Source organism: Sorex fumeus, unplaced genomic scaffold, assembly GCF_029834395.1.
Source record: "Sorex fumeus unplaced genomic scaffold, SorFum_2.1 ptg000072l, whole genome shotgun sequence".
NCBI classification, from domain to species: Eukaryota; Metazoa; Chordata; class Mammalia; order Eulipotyphla; family Soricidae; genus Sorex; species Sorex fumeus.
The window spans coordinates 13,504,187-13,523,041 of record NW_026606129.1 but is presented as its reverse complement, the minus strand read 5'-3'; the positions used below and the strand labels follow the sequence as shown (position 1 = coordinate 13,523,041).

Genomic DNA, 18,855 nt, shown 5'->3' with positions numbered 1-18,855 from the left:
GCAGCGGGGAGGGCACTTACCTTGCATGCAGCAGACCCAGCTTTGATCCCAAACATCCCATAGGGTGCCCGAGCCCCACCAGGGGTGACCCCTGAGTGCAGAGCCAGGAGTAAGCCCTGAGTACTGCTGAGTACCCCCTTAAAAAGAAAAAAGAAAGAAGAAAGGAAAGGAAGGAAGGAAGAAAAGGATTGCCTTGCTCGGCCTGCTCACTATACCTTTACAAACGCGGGTCTCTCTTGGGGCTGGAGCAATAGAACAGTGGGAAGGACCCTGGGTGGGGAGTTTGCCTTGCGCAGCTGATGCAGGTTGATCCCATATGGTCCCTCGAGCACCTGAATGCAGGACACAGGAATAAGCCCGGAGCCATGGCGGGCGTGGCCCCCAAACCCAAACAAACAAATGATGTTCTATCTAGAACATTCTTCCCCAGTCTCGGCTCCCTCCGCCAGGCAAGGCTCCCTAGAAGTCAGAGGCAGTTTTCCTCCACCCGGGGGAACGCTCGGGGCTTGGGAGAGCCTCAAGTGCGTTCGGAGCGGAGGAGATTGTCAGCTCCTAGGGCTGGAAGAATGCCAGGCCTCAGTTTCCCTATCTGCCCATAAGTCTCAGCGTGACCGCGGCCGCGCAGCCGGCAGGTGGCGCTGGTGCCTGTCCACAGCCACCGCCTCTAAGGCAGCTCAGCTGTACCCGGAGGCGCGCAGCCGCGGCGCGTGGGCGGGGCCGCCGAGCGGGAGGGCGTGGCCTCGCTGGGGCCCGCCCCGCCCCGTGACGCCACGACGCCGCCCGCCCTCGGAAGCTTCCCGGGCTCGCGCGGGTCACGTGGGCCGGTTTTCGCGCGAAAACTGGTTGTTGCGGGAGCGGAGCGGAGCGCGGCGTGGCCATGGCGGTGAGTGGGGTCTGCACGCGCGGGCGGGGCCGGGAGGGCTGCGGGGCCGGGCGGGGGGTGCGGTGGACGCGACTGGACAGGGGTGCGGGGCGAAACTTGCCACTTTACCCCCGCCGCCGTATTTCGGTTTTTTTTTTTTCTTTTTGGGGTCACACCTGGCCATGCACAGGGGTTCCTCCTGGCTCTGCACTCAGGAATTACCCCTGGCTCGAGGACACTATGGGATGCTGGGAATCGAACCCGGGTCGGCCGCGTGCAAGGCAAACGCCCTACCCGCTGTGCTATTGCTCCAGCTTCCGTATTTCGTTTTGAAGCTGACTTTTCCTCCCTCTGTGGGTCTGCAGACCCCCCCACCCCCCGCACCCTTGAGTCCTGGCTGCACACTGACCTGGGCTGTGGCTCGGACAGTGGAGCCCTGCCCAGGCCCCCCTCCCCCCACACACACACCTGCAGCGGTTAACACCCAGTGTATATGGTTTTAGGGCGCTGGGTCTGGCGCTGAGGGGGGAGGGTCTGTCTACCAGAGACAGGAAAAGGGCCCATGCACCTCCGGGCGCTTACGTATTTTTCTCTCCCTTTATCCTCTGTGCCTCCCAGCGGCTGGAACCTGGGGGCATCACACTGGTGGCAAGTGCGCCCACTGGCGACATATATTCCCAGCCCACCCTGCACTATTTTTTTTATTATTATTATTCAAATTTTCTCTTTTGCTTTTGGACCTTAGAGGCTGTGCTGGGAACCCCGACGGTGAGGGAGCCCCCAGGCTCCTGCATCGGAGCTGTCTCCCCGACCCCAGGATTCTTTTCACTGCTGTATTTTCAGGGTCCTATTTTTTTTCTTGTCTCTGACACCACACATACACGCACACACACACACACAACCACACACACACTGTGGTATTTGGGTTCCGGGTCTCTGTCTTTGGGTCACACACACACTTTGGTATTTGGGTTTCGGATTTCTATCTTTGTGACACACACACACACATACACACTGGTATTTGGATTCCAGGTCTCTGTCTTTGGGTCTCACACACACACACATACATACACACACAGTGGTATTTGGGTTCCTTTTCTCTGTCTTTGGGACACACGCGCGCGCACACACACGCACACACACGCACTCATGGTATTTGGATTCTGGGTCTTTATCTTGGGTCCCTCTGTGTCCTAGCTAGTTATCACAGTGCCCCCAGGGGCGGGCAGAATAGATCGAGAGCTGGTCAGTGAGTGCCACCCCCGGGAGCTGTGGCCAGAGAGGGCAGCAAGGCCAGGGGCACGCTGCTCCCTTGCTATCGATCTGGTCACCGCTTGCTGAGACACAGAAAAGCCTGGGGCTAGCATTCAGGCTGAGCCTCTGGAGGTCCAGTGGAGTGGGCCATTGGCTGGAGAAGGTTCCCACTTCTGGGCCCATACGCGGTGCCAGCAGTGTACCTGGGTGTCCCTTAAACGAGACCAACACCCCACCATGGTGTGTGTCCACCCCTGCCTATGCCTCGATCCGCGATTTGCTCAGTCTCCCCTCCCCGCCCCCTTCCCTCTGCAGGAATCATCCGAGTCCTTGGGCACAGCATCCAGCCCGGCCCAGCGGCGGCGCCGGCGCAGCAATGACCCCCTCACCTCCAGCCCGGGCAGGAGCTCCCGGCGTGCCGACGCCCTCACCTCCAGCCCCGGCCGGGACCTTCCACCCTTTGAGGATGAGTCTGAGGGCCTGCTGGGCACCGAGGGCCCCCTGGACGAGGAGGATGAGGAGGGAGAGGATCTGATTGGAGACGGCATGGAGAGGTACTTGGGTCCCTGCTGGGCCCCGCAGGGGGTGCCTGGGGGACCTGGATTTGGGGGTGGGGGACAGAGGCAGGTCCTCAGCCCTGGCCTTTGAGTGTGTGTCTCCGACTGGGGTTCCGAGAGCCACTGTTGAGTCCCGTGGAACTTACCCTGTGGAACTCGAACTCGATGGTAGGACCTGGGTAAGCCCCAGTTCCACGAGGGGGGTGTGTACCCCCCGGGGACATGCAAGGGCCACTTTAGGGAGGGCAGGGGTGGGAGCAGGGGGCCCCACTGAGGACAGGAAGCAGACAGCCAAAGGTTTTTGCAGTGTGAAGACTCAGTGTGGGGTGCCCTGACTCAGAAGCTGGTCTCCTGTCCGGTGACCCTTGGCTGGGTCTAGCTCGTGCCAGACCCCTTGTTCGATACTCAGAACAGAAAGGGGCCTGATTGCAGCCGGGGGCTTCCTGCCAAGGGGGTGGGGTCCACTTAGCAACTAGTGAGGTGTGGCTTCTGCCACCGGCTTTCCTCAAGTTGTCACCAGATCTGTAGGCACAAGCCATGCGGGCTCCGAGCATCTTGGGGGCGGGGGGTGCTTTGCTCCCTGACTTCTTTATTTTTGGGTCACACCTGGCAATGCACAGGGGTTCCTCCTGGCTCTACACTCAGGAATTAGCTCCTGGTGGTGCTCCGGGGACCATATGGAATGCCGGGAATCGAACCCGGGTTGGCTGCATGCAAGGCAAACGCCCTCCCAGCTGTAGTATCAGTCCAGTCCCTGCTCCCTGTCTTTAGTCTGACGCGGAACGGTGCCACGGTCCCACGTGGCCAAGCCCTCATCCTCTCCTCTTCCTGCATTCCCTCTCGAGAAACCAGGCTCCTTGCAGGCGCTTTGTGTTGGGGCTGTGAGGGTCGCTAGAGCCCAGTGAACTTGGCTTTTGTTTTGTGCGGGGAGGGCGATGCCCAGGGATCACTCTTGGGTGGGGCATGGGGCCCTTACACAGGGTTGACTGTGTGCAGGCCTTGAACCCTGTGCGCTCTCTAACACCCCAGTTTTGGGGGCCTCATTCGCAGTGGTCAGGAGTGACCCTTAGTGGTGCTTGGGGACCATGTGTGCTGCCGGGGGTGCCAGCCTGGTTAGTGGAATCCGATGCAGGTGCCTTAACTGATGCTTTTTAAATTCTCTTCCCGTTTGGGGGCCACACCCAGCAGTGCTCAGGGCGTCCCCCTGGCTCTGTCCTCCGGCATCACTCCTGGTGCTTGGGGACCATACTGGAAGGCCGGGGGTTGAACCTGGGTCGGCCGTGTGCAAGGCAGCGCCCTCCCCGCTGTGCTCTGGCTCTGGCCCAGCCTTACCTGCTCCTCTCTTGGGCCTGTCTCTGGTTTTCTGATCTGTCCTTGGACATCACATTTTCCCCCCTTGGGTGCCTGCCCCGTAGACTGTCCTCGACGTCCTGCTGGGATAGATCCCCGGGCTGTTAATCCAGCTCCCCCTGACCCCCTTTCCCCCACCCCCAAGACGGTTATCTGCGCCTTCAGGGTTGCGGCTGCCCTGTAGGCGGGGGCTGGTTGGGTGGGAGACAAAGACCTTCTTGTCCGTAGGCGTCTGCCTGGTCGGGGTGGAGGCTGCTCTCAGGGCGGCTCGGATGCTGGGTGAGGAGGTCTTGGGGGTACCAACGGGATCCGTGTGGGGCTCCCTCAGGGACTACCGTCAGATCCTGGAGCTGGACACCTACGAGCCGGAGGGGCTGGCCCTGGACGACGAAGACGTGGAGGAGCTGACGGCCAGCCAGAGGGCGGAGGCCGAGCGGGTCATGCGGCAGCGCGACCGGGAGGCGGGCCGGGGCCTGGGCCGCATGCGCCGGGGGCTCCTGTATGGTAGGCCGGGGCGGGGGTCTGGGGCCGGATGTGGGGGCCGGGGCTGGCTGGAAAGACAGCGCCTGAGGCCCCTCCCCTCCCCCTCCAGACAGCGACGAGGAGGACGAGGAGCGGCCGGCCCGGAAGCGCCGGCAGGTAGAGCGGGCCACTGAGGAGGGTGAGGACGATGAGATGATCGAGAGCATCGAGAACCTGGAGGACCTCAAGGGCCACTCGGTGCGCGAGTGGGTGAGCATGGCGGGGCCCCGGCTGGAGATCCACCACCGCTTCAAGAACTTCCTGCGCACGCACGTGGACGGCCACGGCCACAACGTCTTCAAGGAGCGCATCAGTGACATGTGCAAAGGTACTGGGGTCTCTGCCTGCTTGAGGCCCGCGGGCAGCCCCGCACCCCCCAGAAGGGGACCGCGCCGGGCTCAAACAATACGTTCACGAGCCGTGATGGGCAGAAATGCTTGCCTGGGGCAAAGACGGGAGTGGGGACCTGAAGGCCCCGACGGGAGTCCCGTGGGGCCCGCACAGGGATGCCCTACTATTCTGCAGGGACCTCATCCGGACACACGGGTTTGTGTTTGGAAGCCAAATAGCTGTTGATTGTGGAACGAGACGGACTGAGTTTGTCAGCTTGGTGTGGCTCTGGGCCACGCTGCTAGCTACGCCTGGGGGTCTCTGACAGTGCTTGGGGGGTCAAAACCCAGCCTCCTGCCCACAAAGCTGAGACTCAGCCTGTTGGCCTGCGTCGGGTCTAGGAATAGATCTTGAGAGGCAGGCCTGAGAGCCTGGATTCTTTGGGGGCTTGGGTGTGTTTTTTCCTTTTTCCTCTTTGTTGGTTTTGGGATCACACCCTGCAGCGCTCAGGGATTACTCCTGACTCTGTGCTCAGGAATGACTCCCGGTTGGCTCAGGGGATCGATCTTATGGGGTGCTGTGGATCGAACCCAGGTTGGCCACGTGCCAGGCAAGCGCCCTGCCTGCTGTACTGTTGTCACTCTGGGCCCTAAGCCTGACTTCTTGGTTCCCTCCTTCTGTCTTCTGTCGAACAGTTTCTTCCTGGACCTCTGCCTGGTCTCAGGTATTCTGAGTCCGTGGTCTGTCGGAAACTTGATAAGCGTTTCCGTTTGCATTTTACAGGTTGATTTGGGGCCACACCCAGCAGTGTGGTCTTGGGGGCTACCAAGCATGTGAGGGGGGCAGTTTTCCCATATGCAGAGGGTGTGCTACTGCACTTCAACTTATCTCCCTGGCTCACTTGTTTTACAGACTGGGAAGTCGAGGCTTAGGGTGGGTCCGAGTGAGTCACGTGGTTAAGGCAGGGTGTACATGGTAACACAAGAGCGAGGCCTTGCGGCTCCTGGCCAGGGGTTGGTGGAGGGAGGGGTTGGCGGGCCGCCACCACCAGCCTCACCGGTGCCCTGGTCCCCCCAGAGAACCGCGAGAGCCTGGTGGTGAACTACGAGGACCTGGCGGCCCGGGAGCACGTGCTGGCCTACTTCCTGCCCGAGGCGCCCGCCGAGCTGCTGAAGATCTTCGACGAGGCCGCGCTGGAGGTGGTGCTGGCCATGTACCCGAAGTACGACCGCATCACCAGCCACATCCACGTGCGCATCTCCCACCTGCCCCTGGTGGAGGAGCTGCGCTCGCTCAGGTGAGCCGGGGAGGCTGCCGGCCCGTGCAGGCCCGGGGTTCCGGGTTCTCAGCCCGACACGCAGCTGTGCCTCCTCATCCGTCCGTCTGTTCGTCCGTCCCCAGCTGAGCCACTTCTTTTCTTCTCCACACCCCCAGGCAGCTGCACCTGAACCAGCTCATCCGGACCAGCGGCGTAGTGACCAGCTGCACGGGTGTCCTGCCCCAGCTCAGCCTGGTCAAGTACAACTGTAACAAGTGTAACTACGTGCTGGGCCCCTTCTCGCAGACCCAGAACCAGGAGGTGAAGCCGGGCTCCTGCCCCGAGTGCCAGTCCCTGGGCCCCTTCGAAGTCAACATGGAGGAGGTGAGAGAGCACATGGCACCCCCTGCTGGCTGCTGGGAGGGCAGGGTGGGCAGCAGAATGGACCTTGCCGGTGGCCTCTCCCGGGGCTCTGGGCAAGCCCCGCCTGCTTCTGGCATCTGGTAGTGGTGGTGAAACAAGAGGTTTGACTCAAACACCACGGTTTGAGGCCGCAGACATATAACGGGGGTTAGGGTGCCTGTTTTGCCGGGAACAGATCCCGGTTCAATCCCTGGCACCGAATATGGTCTCCTGGGCACACCAGGGATCACTCCTGAGCACAGAGCTGGAAGTAAGTCCCGGGCACCGTTCATTGTGGCTCAGACCACCACCATCCCCCTCTCTCGCACTTCTCACCAAAAATCAGCTTCAGAATGGATGCTTTTCTTGAAAACTGAGCCGTCTAGCAAAATGGGCCACATTTTACCCAGCTGCCCACCTAGCAGGGCACCTGCTCTCCGCTCCTTCACTCACCCACAGGCCCTGCCAGGCGTCTCTGAGATGCTTCCGGTACTTGCTTCTTTCTGGGTTTGACCTGGGGACGCCTGACACAGCCACGCGGACCCTCACTGGTTCCTCGCTCAGGAGGCCCATGAAGGCCTCCAAGCTTTGAGACCTCATGCACAGCGCGTGTTCTTCTGTCTTCAGTACTTGTTCTGAACAGGGGGTCCTTGGTGCCATGCATTCCTCTCAAATCTCTGCTTCTACCCCCACCCCAGCCCTATCCCCTTGTCTGTGGACTCTTCACTGCGGGACTCGTGAGGAAATGCCTAAGCAGGAGCATCCAGGCCACAGGCAGTTCCTGGGAGGTCACATTGGTGGAAGCTGATAGGCTGAGGTTGCTTGATGGGGCCAGGGAGATGGGTCAGAGGGCCCAGCACGTGCATGTTGGAGGCCCAGGGCCAGTCCCTGACACCACACGGTTTCCTGAACACCGCTAGGTGTGATCCAACTCCTTTTTATCTCCCCACCCCACCCTCCGGCCACCCCTCCCCCCAAAATGACCTGTTGGCAGGTTCGTGTTTGGGGGTTGCCCATGTGGGAGGGATGAGCTTCGAGGCTTTACAGCTGCAGTTCCCAGGCCACTGCAGCATCCCCACCCCACCCCGCGGGCCTTGGTACCTCCATAAGCTTCTCTGCAGGATGGGGACTCAGCTGGCAGTGTGTGGGGGCTGTGTGTGAGGCTCCGGCCCTTCGAGCCTTCTCAGAAGCCCCCCACCAGTGTTTTGGACAAGAGCAGACTCACAGTCTCTGCTTCTAGGGACCTGGAGACAGAAGCCAGTGGATGGTGGAAGTTACAGTAGAATGTTCTGGAATACTCTGGAGCGCTCTGGAGCTAAGGCTCCGGGTTTATCTCCCTGGTACACCGTGTCATGTTTGTGCCTCTTATACCTCAGACAGGTTCTATCGGGATCCCCGTTTCCCATCAAAGAAACGTGGTGCTTAGGGAAGTGACCAGGGCTGGGGTCTACCCGCCTGGCTGAGGACCGAGGTGTTTGGGTGCAGCATGGAGGCTTTGAACTGCCATGTCGCCCCAAGTGTTGGCCACAATGGCCACTTGGCTAGAGAGTTAGTGAAATGAAGGACATGGAGTGGCCCAGCAGCTGAGCCCACCTTGGTGTGATGCCCATTTGCCAACCCACGAGGGTCCTTGTGTGTGTGGATGGCCAGCCAGTAGCCTCCTTGTGAGGCTGCAGTGACGGCATTAGCCCCCCCCTTCCCGGAGGCCACAGGGAGGCCCTCACTGCCCCACGGTCACAGAGGATTAGGCCCATGGGCTTGGGGTACCTGACTGGTCAGCAGTTAGGAGTGGGCGTCACCCACCAGTGTGCCGGGCACCGTGGACACCCTCCCTGTGGCCAAGGTCAAGGTGAGATGACGTGTTAATGGGGCTGGGGGAGTTTTGGGCTCCTCCGCTGGAGTCCTGTGATCCAGTGTCTGTCCCTGGAGGACCTAGTGACCATGTGTCCCCTGTGGACCCCGTGACTCTCCCTCTGTCCATGCAGACCATCTACCAGAACTACCAGCGCATCCGGATTCAGGAGAGCCCAGGCAAAGTGGCCGCCGGCCGGCTGCCACGCTCCAAGGACGCCATCCTGCTGGCCGATCTGGTGGACAGCTGCAAGCCAGGCGACGAAATTGTAGGTGTCGGGTGGGACCTGGGGCAGGGCAGTGGGGAGGGGGGAGGCGCGCTTGGGGAGATGGTGGAGATTGGGCATCAGGTCATGGTCACTGTAGCTGGGGCAGGGGAGCCGGTGTGGGGGTGGGTGCAGCCCCCAGCTGATCCCAGCTTGGCCCTGCCCACCCCCCACGACCCCCAAGGAGCTGACCGGCATCTACCACAACAACTATGATGGCTCCCTCAACACCGCCAACGGCTTCCCAGTCTTTGCCACGGTCATCTTGGCCAACCACGTGGCCAAGAAAGACAACAAGGTCGCCATGGGGGAGTTGACGGACGAAGACGTGAAGATGATCACCAGCCTGTCCAAGGACCAGCAAATCGGGGAGAAGGTAGGGGACCCTCCCCGGTGGCACTGACCCCCCCCGGACACTGGCGCTCGCGACCAGGCCTAGCCTCTGGGCACAGGGCTTTTTCCTCCTGTAGCCTGCTGGGTCGGCTCAGTAAATGTGCTCTGTCTAATCCTCCTTCCCTGACCCGTAAGAGGAGGGGTGTCCCGGCTGCAGTGCTCATGCTGAACCCCTCAGCACAAAAGGCATGGACCTGTGAGTGGAGCTGAAAGCCCGTCTCCTGCCAACAAATCCTTGTGGAGCCTAGTGCAATCGTAAGGCAGGGAGGGCATTTGCCAGGCATGCAGCTGACCCAGGTTCGATCCCCACAGGATCCCCCAAGCACTGTCAGGAGTGATCCCTGAGTGCAGAGCCAGGAGTAAGTCCTGAGCATCGCCAGGTGTGCCCCCTCCCAAAGAAACAAAAACAAAAACCAAGTCCTTAAGCTATCATGCCGCACTGCATCATTAAAACTCATGCACTGTTTGCGTCCTTCCCTGGGTACTCCAGACATGCAGCCAGGGCCAGTGCTCCATGGCTCACCCGTGGGAATCATGGCCGTGGATGCTCAGCCTTCATCCTTGGCCCTCCCGGCCACAGTGCCATCTCACGCACCCGGTCTTGTCCCTGCTGGGTTTGGTCTCCGGGGGGTTGAGGCCCTTCCTGGACTTGGAGTCCGACCAATTTTGTGCCCCTGAAGTTTTGTGATTCTCAGGAAGATGGGTAGTTTTTTTTTTCCAGGTCCCCGGCGGGGTGCCAGGCCTGAAGCGGGGAGGGGGCGGGTGGGGGGGGTCTCAGGGCTGGGAGTGGCCCTGGCCGAGCGCAGAGCCAGGGTCACCCTCTTGGCTCACACAGTGCGCGGCCTCCCTCCCTCTCCTCCAGATCTTTGCTAGCATCGCCCCATCCATCTACGGGCACGAGGACATCAAGAGGGGCCTGGCGCTCGCGCTCTTCGGAGGGGAGCCCAAGAACCCAGGTGAGCCGCAACAGCCCCCCCCAACCCCCATCATCCTGGGCGGAGCAGGGTCCCGGGAGTGAGCCCTGCACATGGCAGCTGGGGTGATTTGGGTCGTCATCGGGAGAAACAGCAGGTGTCAGCTGCACGAATGAGTGTGTACGTCACGTCATCTCATGCTTGGGGTTCAGTGCCCCGTCCCCCCTCCCCCAGCACTGAAGGAAATTGTTGGAGTCCTCGGAAGGTTATTGCGGCTGACGGTTGCCTTTTCCCTGCGTGGTCGTGTGCAAGGGCGGAAAGTGCCAGATTCCAGAGCAGGCTGTTTTTTTCCCTCTTAGTCAGTGCTGCCACGGCGGCAGGAACGCGTGGCCCTCCCCCCACGTCACTGTCGGGGGTCTGTGCTCTGGCGTGAGGTCGCCGCCGGTCCTGAGCTATCAGCACCTCCCTCTCCAGGGAAAGCGACCCTGTTGCCTTTTTAGTTTTGTTCTGGGCCACACCCAGTGGTGCTCAGGGCTTGCTCCTGGCTCTGCACTCGGGAATCGCTCCTGGCAGTGCTCAGGGGGCCCTATGGGAGGACGGGGATTGAGTCCAGGTGGAGCAAACTCCCTACCTGCTGTGATATTGCTCTGGCTCTGAGCCTTTTTTTTTTTTTGGCTTTTTCGGTCACACCCAGCGATACCCAGGGGTTACTCCTGGCTCTGCACCCAGGAATCCCTCCTGGCAGTGCTCAGGGGACCATATGGAATTGAACCTGGGTCGACGCATGCAAGGCAAATGCCCTACCCACTGTCCTATCGCTCCGGCCCCTCCAAGCCCTTTTGCCATCGATAACAGGCAGGTAGAGAAGGTGCCGGCTGCCCCGGACGCTCACCCCCTTCCTTTGCTGCTCCCCCTGACCCTCTCACCCCCAGGCGGCAAGCACAAAGTGCGAGGGGACATCAACGTCCTCCTGTGCGGAGACCCCGGCACCGCCAAATCACAGTTCCTCAAGTACTTGGAGAAAGTGTCCAGCCGAGCTATCTTCACCACGGGCCAGGGCGCCTCAGCCGTGGGTCTCACAGCTTACGTGCAGCGGCACCCGGTCAGCAGGGAGTGGACGCTGGAGGCCGGGGCCCTGGTGCTGGCGGACCGAGGGGTGTGTCTCATCGACGAGTTTGACAAGGTGGGTGTTCCCCGGGGGGGCCGCCGGTGAGGCGGGTGTGTGCCTTGGGGGAGAGGGATCGGGCAGGCACCGAGTGACGGCGTCTCGTGCAGATGAACGACCAGGACAGGACCAGCATCCACGAGGCCATGGAGCAGCAGAGCATCTCCATCTCCAAGGCCGGCATCGTCACTTCCTTGCAGGCCCGCTGCACCGTCATCGCCGCAGCCAACCCCATCGGTATCGTGGTCACGGCCCCTGGGTCAGGGTGGCCAGGGGACTCCTGCCTCGGGGGTGGGAGTCAGAACCTGTCATTGGCACAGTGCAGTGTGGGAGGGGTGGGAGAGGTTAGGGTTGAGCCCTGTCCTTAGGAGCTCCGTGGGCTCTTCTTCCCACGAGAGGCCAGGATCAGGCAACGGCCAGCCCAGTGGGAATGAGCCTGTCCACTGACGTTCCCTCGCCGGACGTGGTTATGGTTCTGTCCAGAGGCATATTCGGGCAGTGATGGGCTCCAACCCTCACCCCTTGTTTTTTGTTTTGTTTTTGTTTTTCAGTCATATCCAGTGATGCTCAGGGCTTAGTCCTGGCTCTGCACTCAGGGTTCACTCCTGATGGTGCTCGGGGGACCATACGGGGTGCCGGGGGTCAGACCTGGGGGTGGGCCACGTAAAAGGCTAGCGCCTGACCTGCTGTCCTATCTTCCCAGCTGGCCCATCACTTTTCTGTCTGTCCAGAGGCCTGACGGGTCACGGCTGTGGCCTGGGTCTCGACCCTTGCTACAGCCCCACGTGGGCCTCATCGGGTAGGGCCCAGCTCCTGCTCACCCCATTTAAGTGTCCGGTCAAAGGCAGCCTGTGTTGATCCCGAACTCACAGATAATCCTCTGGAGTCCACTTCCCTCCCACCTGAGTGAGCTGGGCCAGGAGGAGATTCCTGTGGCTCGGGGGCTCCCCGAGCCGGAGGATTGTGAGTCGTGATGGAGTTGCCTTTGCCTTTCAGGAGGCCGCTATGACCCGTCCCTGACCTTCTCAGAAAACGTGGACCTCACTGAGCCTATCATTTCCCGCTTCGACATCCTGTGTGTGGTGCGGGATACAGTGGACCCTGTCCAGGTATTTCACCCGGGGCCTGTGTTTCCTGCACCATATCCCGGGGACCCCAAGTGAGACTTGTCCAGGGTCCCAGGCACAGGAAGAGTGACACACAGTCTGCTCTTTTTATTTCGGTTTTGGGGCCACATAGGATGATGCTCGGGGGACCATGTGGGATGCCATGACTGAACCCGAGTCAGCCGTGTGCAGAGCAAGCTCCCTGCCCACTCGCTGTAATGCCTTTCTGGCCCCCCACTCCAGCCCTTCTGTCTAGTGTTTTCCTGGGTTTCGTTCTTCTGGCAGGTCTGGGGTCCTGCGGCCTGAGTGCTGCTTCTCGCTGTGGCCTGGGTCTCGGCCCTTGCTACAGCCCCATGTGAGCCCCATCGGGTGGGTCCCAGCTCCTGCTAACCCCATTGAGATCTCTGGTCAAAGGCAGCCTGTGTCGATCCTGAGCTCACAGATTCCTGCCACCAGCACAGCCCTACCCCCCTCACTCCCCCCATTCGCCCAGGCACCCACCTGCAACCTCTGTCCAGGCCCTTCACAGACCCATTCTCTCCCCGCTAACGATGCCACACCTCAGGCTTTTTGGTGGTGGCGGAATCCCAAGCTCCGCTCAGCCAGGGCCCCTCCCAGTGATTCTCAGGCCACGGGTTGACCATCTGGTACTGGGATTGAATCCTGGTGGCCCCTGAGCTGCCTCCCTTGTGCCTTGCCTGTAGGAACCGCCTCGGACCTTTGATCCTGCTGTCCTGTTTTTGTTTTTTTTTTCCTATTTAGCACATTTTGTCTTTGTTTATGAGGGCGGTAGGGGGGTGGGGTGGGATTGAAGGATACTTTCAGCTCTGCTGGGAGGGTCAGCCTCAGGCATGCAAGGAAACTCCCAGGACAAGCAACCCCAGTCCTCTGATCTTTGGCCCTACGGTTAGATTTGGGGGGAGGGAGACGGGGTAAGGCATGCAGGACTAATTCCTGGCTCTGTGCTTGGGTCCATCCTGGTGGGGGCATGGGCATGTATGGGGTTCCAAGGGATTGATCCCAGGTGGCCCTGTGCCAGGCAGATAGCCTGCCCACTGTGCTTCCTCTCCTGCCCTCCGGCTAGCCTGGAAGCTGGCATCTTCTCTGCCTTCCCAGGGGGTGCGGGGGAGGGGGGTCGCACCAAGGGAGGGCTTTGGCATGCCTCCATGACGTACCCCATAGCCGGCACCACGCTCACCCCGGGCCCCCTCCCCCACCTGCCGCAGGATGAGATGCTGGCCCGTTTCGTGGTGGGCAGCCACATCAGGCATCACCCCGGCAACAAGGAGGAAGCAGGGCTGGGCGGTGGCGACGCCTCAGAGCCCGCCATGCCCAACACGTATGGCGTGGAGCCCCTGCCCCAGGAGGTCCTGAAGAAGTACATCATCTACGCCAAGGAGAAGGTCCGGCCGAAGCTCAACCAGATGGACCAGGACAAAGTGGCCAAAATGTACAGTGACCTGCGGAAAGAGTCCATGGTGAGCGCCCAGGGCCGGGGGTAGGGGGTTGGGGAGGGGCCACAGCAGCTCTGACAGCGCCACTGTCCACCGGAGCCTGGAGGAAGGGGGATGAACTGTGTGGCTGTTCACCAGCTTCTGTACGGCAGACCTTAGCAGTGCCCCTGAGCCATGCCAAGCGCGTGGCTCTCACTGGAGGGGCCTGTGCCTGCCCCATGTGGGGAGGAAGGTGAGCATCTTGCAGAGTGGCTGCAGTGCAGGGCTGAGGCTGTCCACTCGCCTTTAATCATCTGGACGGCAGCGGGTTTTGGTTGTGTTGGTTTTATTTTTTATTTATTTGCTTTTGGGTCACACCCGGCGATGCACAGGGGTTACTCCTGGTTCATGCACTCAGGAGTTACTCCTGGCGGTGCTCAGGGGCCCCTATGGGATGCTGGGAATCGAACCCAGGTTGGCCGCGTGCAAGGCAAATGCCCTACCCGCTGTGCTATTGTTCCAGCCCCCGGTTGTGGGGTTTTTTGTTTGTTTTTGTTTTTTTGTATTTTGTTTTTGTAGTACTCGGGGGTCACCCGTGACTCTGCGCTCAAGGATCGCTTCTGGCTGTGCCCGGGGGACCCTGTGTCGTTCCTGGAATTGAACTTGGGCCAGCCACAAGTTCTTATTTTTCTTCAGCCCACACACACTTTTTAGAATTTTAGTTTTGCCTTGGGTCCACACCTGACGATGCTCAGGGCTTAGTCCTAGCTTTGTGCTTCAGGAATCATTTCCTGGTGGAGTGTTTGAACCACACAGGATGCTGAGGATCAAATCCGTTTGCTTATGAGGCAAGCGCCCTCCCCCACTCGCTGTACTCTCTCTGCAGTCCCAGCATTTTTTTTTTTTTAATCTCTTGAAGCGACTCTTTCCAGAACATTCAAGTCAGGTTTTTTTGTAGGAACTGCCGGGGCTGTATTTTCTCACTGTGGGGCTTGGATAGGCCCCTGCCTGGGCGTGAGCTGGGACACACATGGGGGGGGCGCAGATGTTTCGGGGGCCGCGAGCACCCCCTGGTCCCGTCGTACCTGGAGAACCAGGGGAAGGGTGACAGCACCTGGGCTCGGGCATCTGGAGCCCCGTCCCGGCCCCCTCCCCCTGACGCCACCTCCCCCTGCAGGCCACAGGCAGCATCCCCATCACCGTGCGGCACATCGAGTCCATGATCCGCATGGCCGAGGCCCACGCGCGCATCCACCTGCGGGACTACGTGATGGAGGACGACGTGAACATGGCCATCCGCGTGATGCTGGAGAGCTTCATCGACACGCAGAAGTTCAGCGTCATGCGCAGCATGCGGAAGGTGTGGGGGAGGGGGCCCGGGCTGGGATGAAGGGAGGACCCCACCCACCCACCCACTCCCCGACATTCCGGGCCTGACCGATGACATCCGGCTTTGGCCGTCTGCTCCCCAGACCTTCGCCCGCTACCTCTCCTTCCGGCGGGACAACAACGAGCTGCTGCTTTTCATACTGAAGCAGTTGGTGACCGAGCAGGTGACTTATCAGCGCAACCGCTTTGGGGCCCAGCAGGACACCATCGAAGTGCCGGAGAAGGACTTGGTGGATAAGGTATGTGGGGGGCCGGGGTCGGGGGCGTGCAGGCCCCACTGATTGAGGCGTGCTGGCTCCATCGTTCCGTGGTGTGGGGGCCCTTTGTGAGCTGCAGTGTCTGAGCGCCTTTCTGTTCTCTCGTGAGGGGCGCCAGGGGAGGGGTGTCCAGTGTTGCCCCATGCTGCCGGGCATGCAGGTTCCGTGGCCAATTAGCTGGCCGCAGCCAGCGGGGGCTCGTTCCCTAGCCCTGAGTCCAGCCCTGGGTGCACCAGGAGGTTTTCTCGGCCCCAAGGGTGCTGAGCCCCACGTTTCCGCCCCAGGCCCGGCAGATCAACATCCACAACCTCTCAGCCTTCTACGACAGTGAGCTCTTCCGGATGAACAAGTTCAGCCTCGACCGGAAGCGGAAAATGATCCTCCAGCAGTTCTGAGCCCGGGTGGAAGTTCTGCTTCCAGCCCAGGGGTTGCAGACAAGAAACCATAGCTGGGGGCTCCGTGGGAAGACTGCCGGCTTCAGCCTCCTCCAAGGGGCTCAAGCCACACCAAGGGAACCTGTGTTCTGCCTCACAGTCTACACTTCCTGCTTCTGTGGCGAGCCACACCGAGGGACCCTGCATTCTGCCTCATAGTCTAGACTTCCTGCTTCTGCGGGGATGCCTTGTCAGTTTCTTCCCCTAAGCGCCCCCGACACTGGCCTGCAGGGTGCTGGGTTGACATTTGGCTCCACTGTGTTGAGGACAGTAGCACTGTGTGTGTGTGTGTGTGTGTGTGTGTGTGTGTGTGTGTGTGTGTGTGTGTGTGTCTGCGTCCGGGGAGTTCGGAGGGCCGTGTCCAGGCTGCCTCTACGCCCGCTGGCCAAGACCAGATCCAGGACTTTGCTCATCTTCTACTCTCGGTCCTGAATTCCTCTGGGCTCCTGTGGGCAGAGGTGGCCGCCAGGGCCCGGCTTCCCCATGTGTGGAAGGGTCAGAGTTAGTGCAGGACAGGAGTTATTGCTGGCTGGCTGCATCTGCGGCTTCTCCGCTCTTTTGTTGTTTTGTGCATTCACTTTTTTTTTTTTGCTGTTGTTTCATATTTAATAAAATGGAATAAAATCTAGATGGTGGAATCTGTCGATCTCAGGCCAGGCTTCCACTTCCTAGCTCAACGCCCGCGTGCTCGGCTTCCCTTGGGTCTCTGTGGAAAGGAGATGAGGCCGCAGTTTCCTGTCAGTGGCATGCTCACGCTCTCACTCTCCCTCCCTCCCTCCTCAGATCCCCATGTGGAATCCGTGAGGATCCTAGAACAGCCCTGACACCCATCCCGCTGTGCTCCAGCCTCCGTCCACACATGCTCAGTAAGAAACAATTGTGGAGGTCGGGGGGCCAGAGATCATACAGTGGGTAGGGCATTTGCCTTGCCGGTAGCTGAGCTGGGTCCGATTCTCAGCATCCCAGAAGGTCCCCCAAGCACCACTGGGTGTGACAGACAGACCCCCGTAGTTCTCAGTGCTTCCCACCTGAGACTTAGCAGAAGCTTCTCCTAGTCCAGGGCAGTTTCCTTTGGTGAAAGCTGCCGCTGGCTTTCTTGAGTGAAGAGGAAGGGGCAAGTCCTGGGAGAGGGAACTGGGGCAGGCGGCTGAAAGGGGACCCCTGAATAGGTGAGCTCCCTAGAAGGAAGAATGAGGAGAGTTGGCATAACTGAGAAGGGGAACTGGGGGGACGGCGGGGTTAGAGCCACGGGGCTCCGCTCACTGCCATAACAGCCTCGACCTGCAGTAGCCATTAGACCGCAGACCAGGAACCTGACATTGATTGCTTGGGGCAGCCCAGACCCCCCACCAGCAGAGCACTCAGCCCCATGCAGGTTGCTGAGGGTCGAACCTAGGTCAGCCGCATGCTGGCCAAGTGCCCTACCCACTCTACCTCCAGGCCCTCAAATTTCCACTTAATTTTTTATTTTTCGGTTTTTTTGCACCACACGCAGTGGTGCTCAGGACTTACTCCTGGCTGCTCAGGGGTCATTCCTGAACACTATATATCAGGTAAAGTTTTGCCCTGCTTTACGTTGCTGGAGATAAGCTGCAGTAGTTTTGAAAGGGTTCTGACTTTTCTTTCTTGAAGAGGTGGAATTTTTTTCCAACTCAGGAATGACCAATGGAGTTTTCACTCTTCCTGGAATGTTCTCTCCGCAGCCAGCCTCCTACCTGATAACCCATCTAGCCTTCCACCTCTCAGCTTTAAAGTCATGGGGTGAGGGGCCAGAGGTAGAGCACAGTGGGGAGGGCGTTTGCCTTGCACGCGGCCGACCCAGGTTCAGTCCCCGGCATCCCATATGGTCTGCCAAGCACCGCCAGGAGTAATTCCTGAGTGCAGAGCCAGGAGTGACCACTGAACATTGCTGGGTGTGACCCAAAAGCAAAAAACAAAACAAAAAAAATAAAAACCTTAAAGTCATGGGGCGAGCAGGTTAAAGGGTTCCTGTCATGGTCCTTTATACTTCTCCATAGGCCTTACCACATTCACCCTTCCGTGCGTGCTGCATTGCTCTTCTCTGCCTGTCTTCTCACTCTGATCACCCTCACCACCACGGTGTGAATGAATCTTGATTGCCACAGGACCCAAGCACTTATCAAAACTGCAGTGAGGTTGCCCTAATGCTCAAGCCATCCTCTGGGGGGGGAATGGGGAGCACATACCTTGGTGCGCTTACTCTTGGCTCTGCCCTCAGGGGTCACCCTTGGCGTTGCCCTGGGAACTATATGGGATGCCTGGGGTCAAACCCATAGGCCACGCGCAGGATGGGCACCCTAGTCCTGTACTATCACTCCAACCCCTCAAGACATTTTTTCATGTGGGGGGGGGGGGGGTGCCGCAAGGCACACGCTGTGATGCTCAAGGCTTACTTCTGGCTCTGCACTCGGAGACCACTCTTGGCGGTGCTCGGAGGACCTGGACGCTGGGGGGATCGCACCCAGGTCACCCGTGTGCAAGGCAAGCGCTGTCCCCGCGGTACCATCTCTCCAGCCCCGTTTAACCAGGGAAGGCAGCAGGGCTGGAGGTGAGCCGAGCTTCGCCCAGTGACTCAATGTGATGCCCTGCGCTCCGGGACTCTTCAGGCTGGTTCCTGGCTCCCTCCTGGCCCAGAGCCCGGGCACAGCCGCAGTGTCCCGGAGAAGCCTTTGGCCGGTCCTCAACCCACCGGGGAGAGCCCACCACGTCCCCGGCCTGGCTGGCTGGATAGCGGACGGGCACGGGCACAGACGGTCCTTCGTGGGCCCTGGCCACATCCCGCTGTGCGCCCTCGGCGCGGCCCGCCTCCTGCGGTGCAGCTGACCCCCCACGGCCTCTCGGTGGGCACACAGGACGCGCGAGCGCGCGCGGGATCGGGGCGCCGCGGCGAGGTGTGAGGCCCCGACTTTAGGCGGCCGCCGGCGCGGCCACGCCCCCCCGGGCCTCCTCGCCGCTGATTGGCGGGTGGGCGCGGGGGGGTTCTGTGGGCGGAGGGGCCGCCGCCCGCGCGCCCGCCTCGTCTCCGCGGGGGCGCGCCCGCGGCACGCGGACGGGCGGGCCCCGGGCGCGAGTGACGGCGGCCTGGGCCAAT

At 60.6% G+C, this 18,855-nt stretch overlaps 1 protein-coding gene across 1 annotated transcript; it reads left to right on the top strand.

Moving 5' to 3' along the window:
* Positions 1-804: 804 nt before the first annotated feature.
* MCM2 (minichromosome maintenance complex component 2) lies at positions 805-15,765 on the top strand. The gene is made up of 16 exons (XM_056129411.1): positions 805-883; positions 2,432-2,670; positions 4,352-4,527; positions 4,616-4,873; positions 5,953-6,172; positions 6,310-6,517; positions 8,521-8,655; positions 8,837-9,028; positions 9,908-10,001; positions 10,892-11,142; positions 11,235-11,361; positions 12,121-12,233; positions 13,457-13,708; positions 14,841-15,023; positions 15,136-15,291; positions 15,594-15,765. Exons 1-16 carry the CDS (start codon positions 878-880, stop codon positions 15,702-15,704), a joined length of 2,721 nt encoding a protein of 906 aa, XP_055985386.1. The 5' UTR covers positions 805-877; the 3' UTR covers positions 15,705-15,765.
* Positions 15,766-18,855: the final 3,090 nt, after the last annotated feature.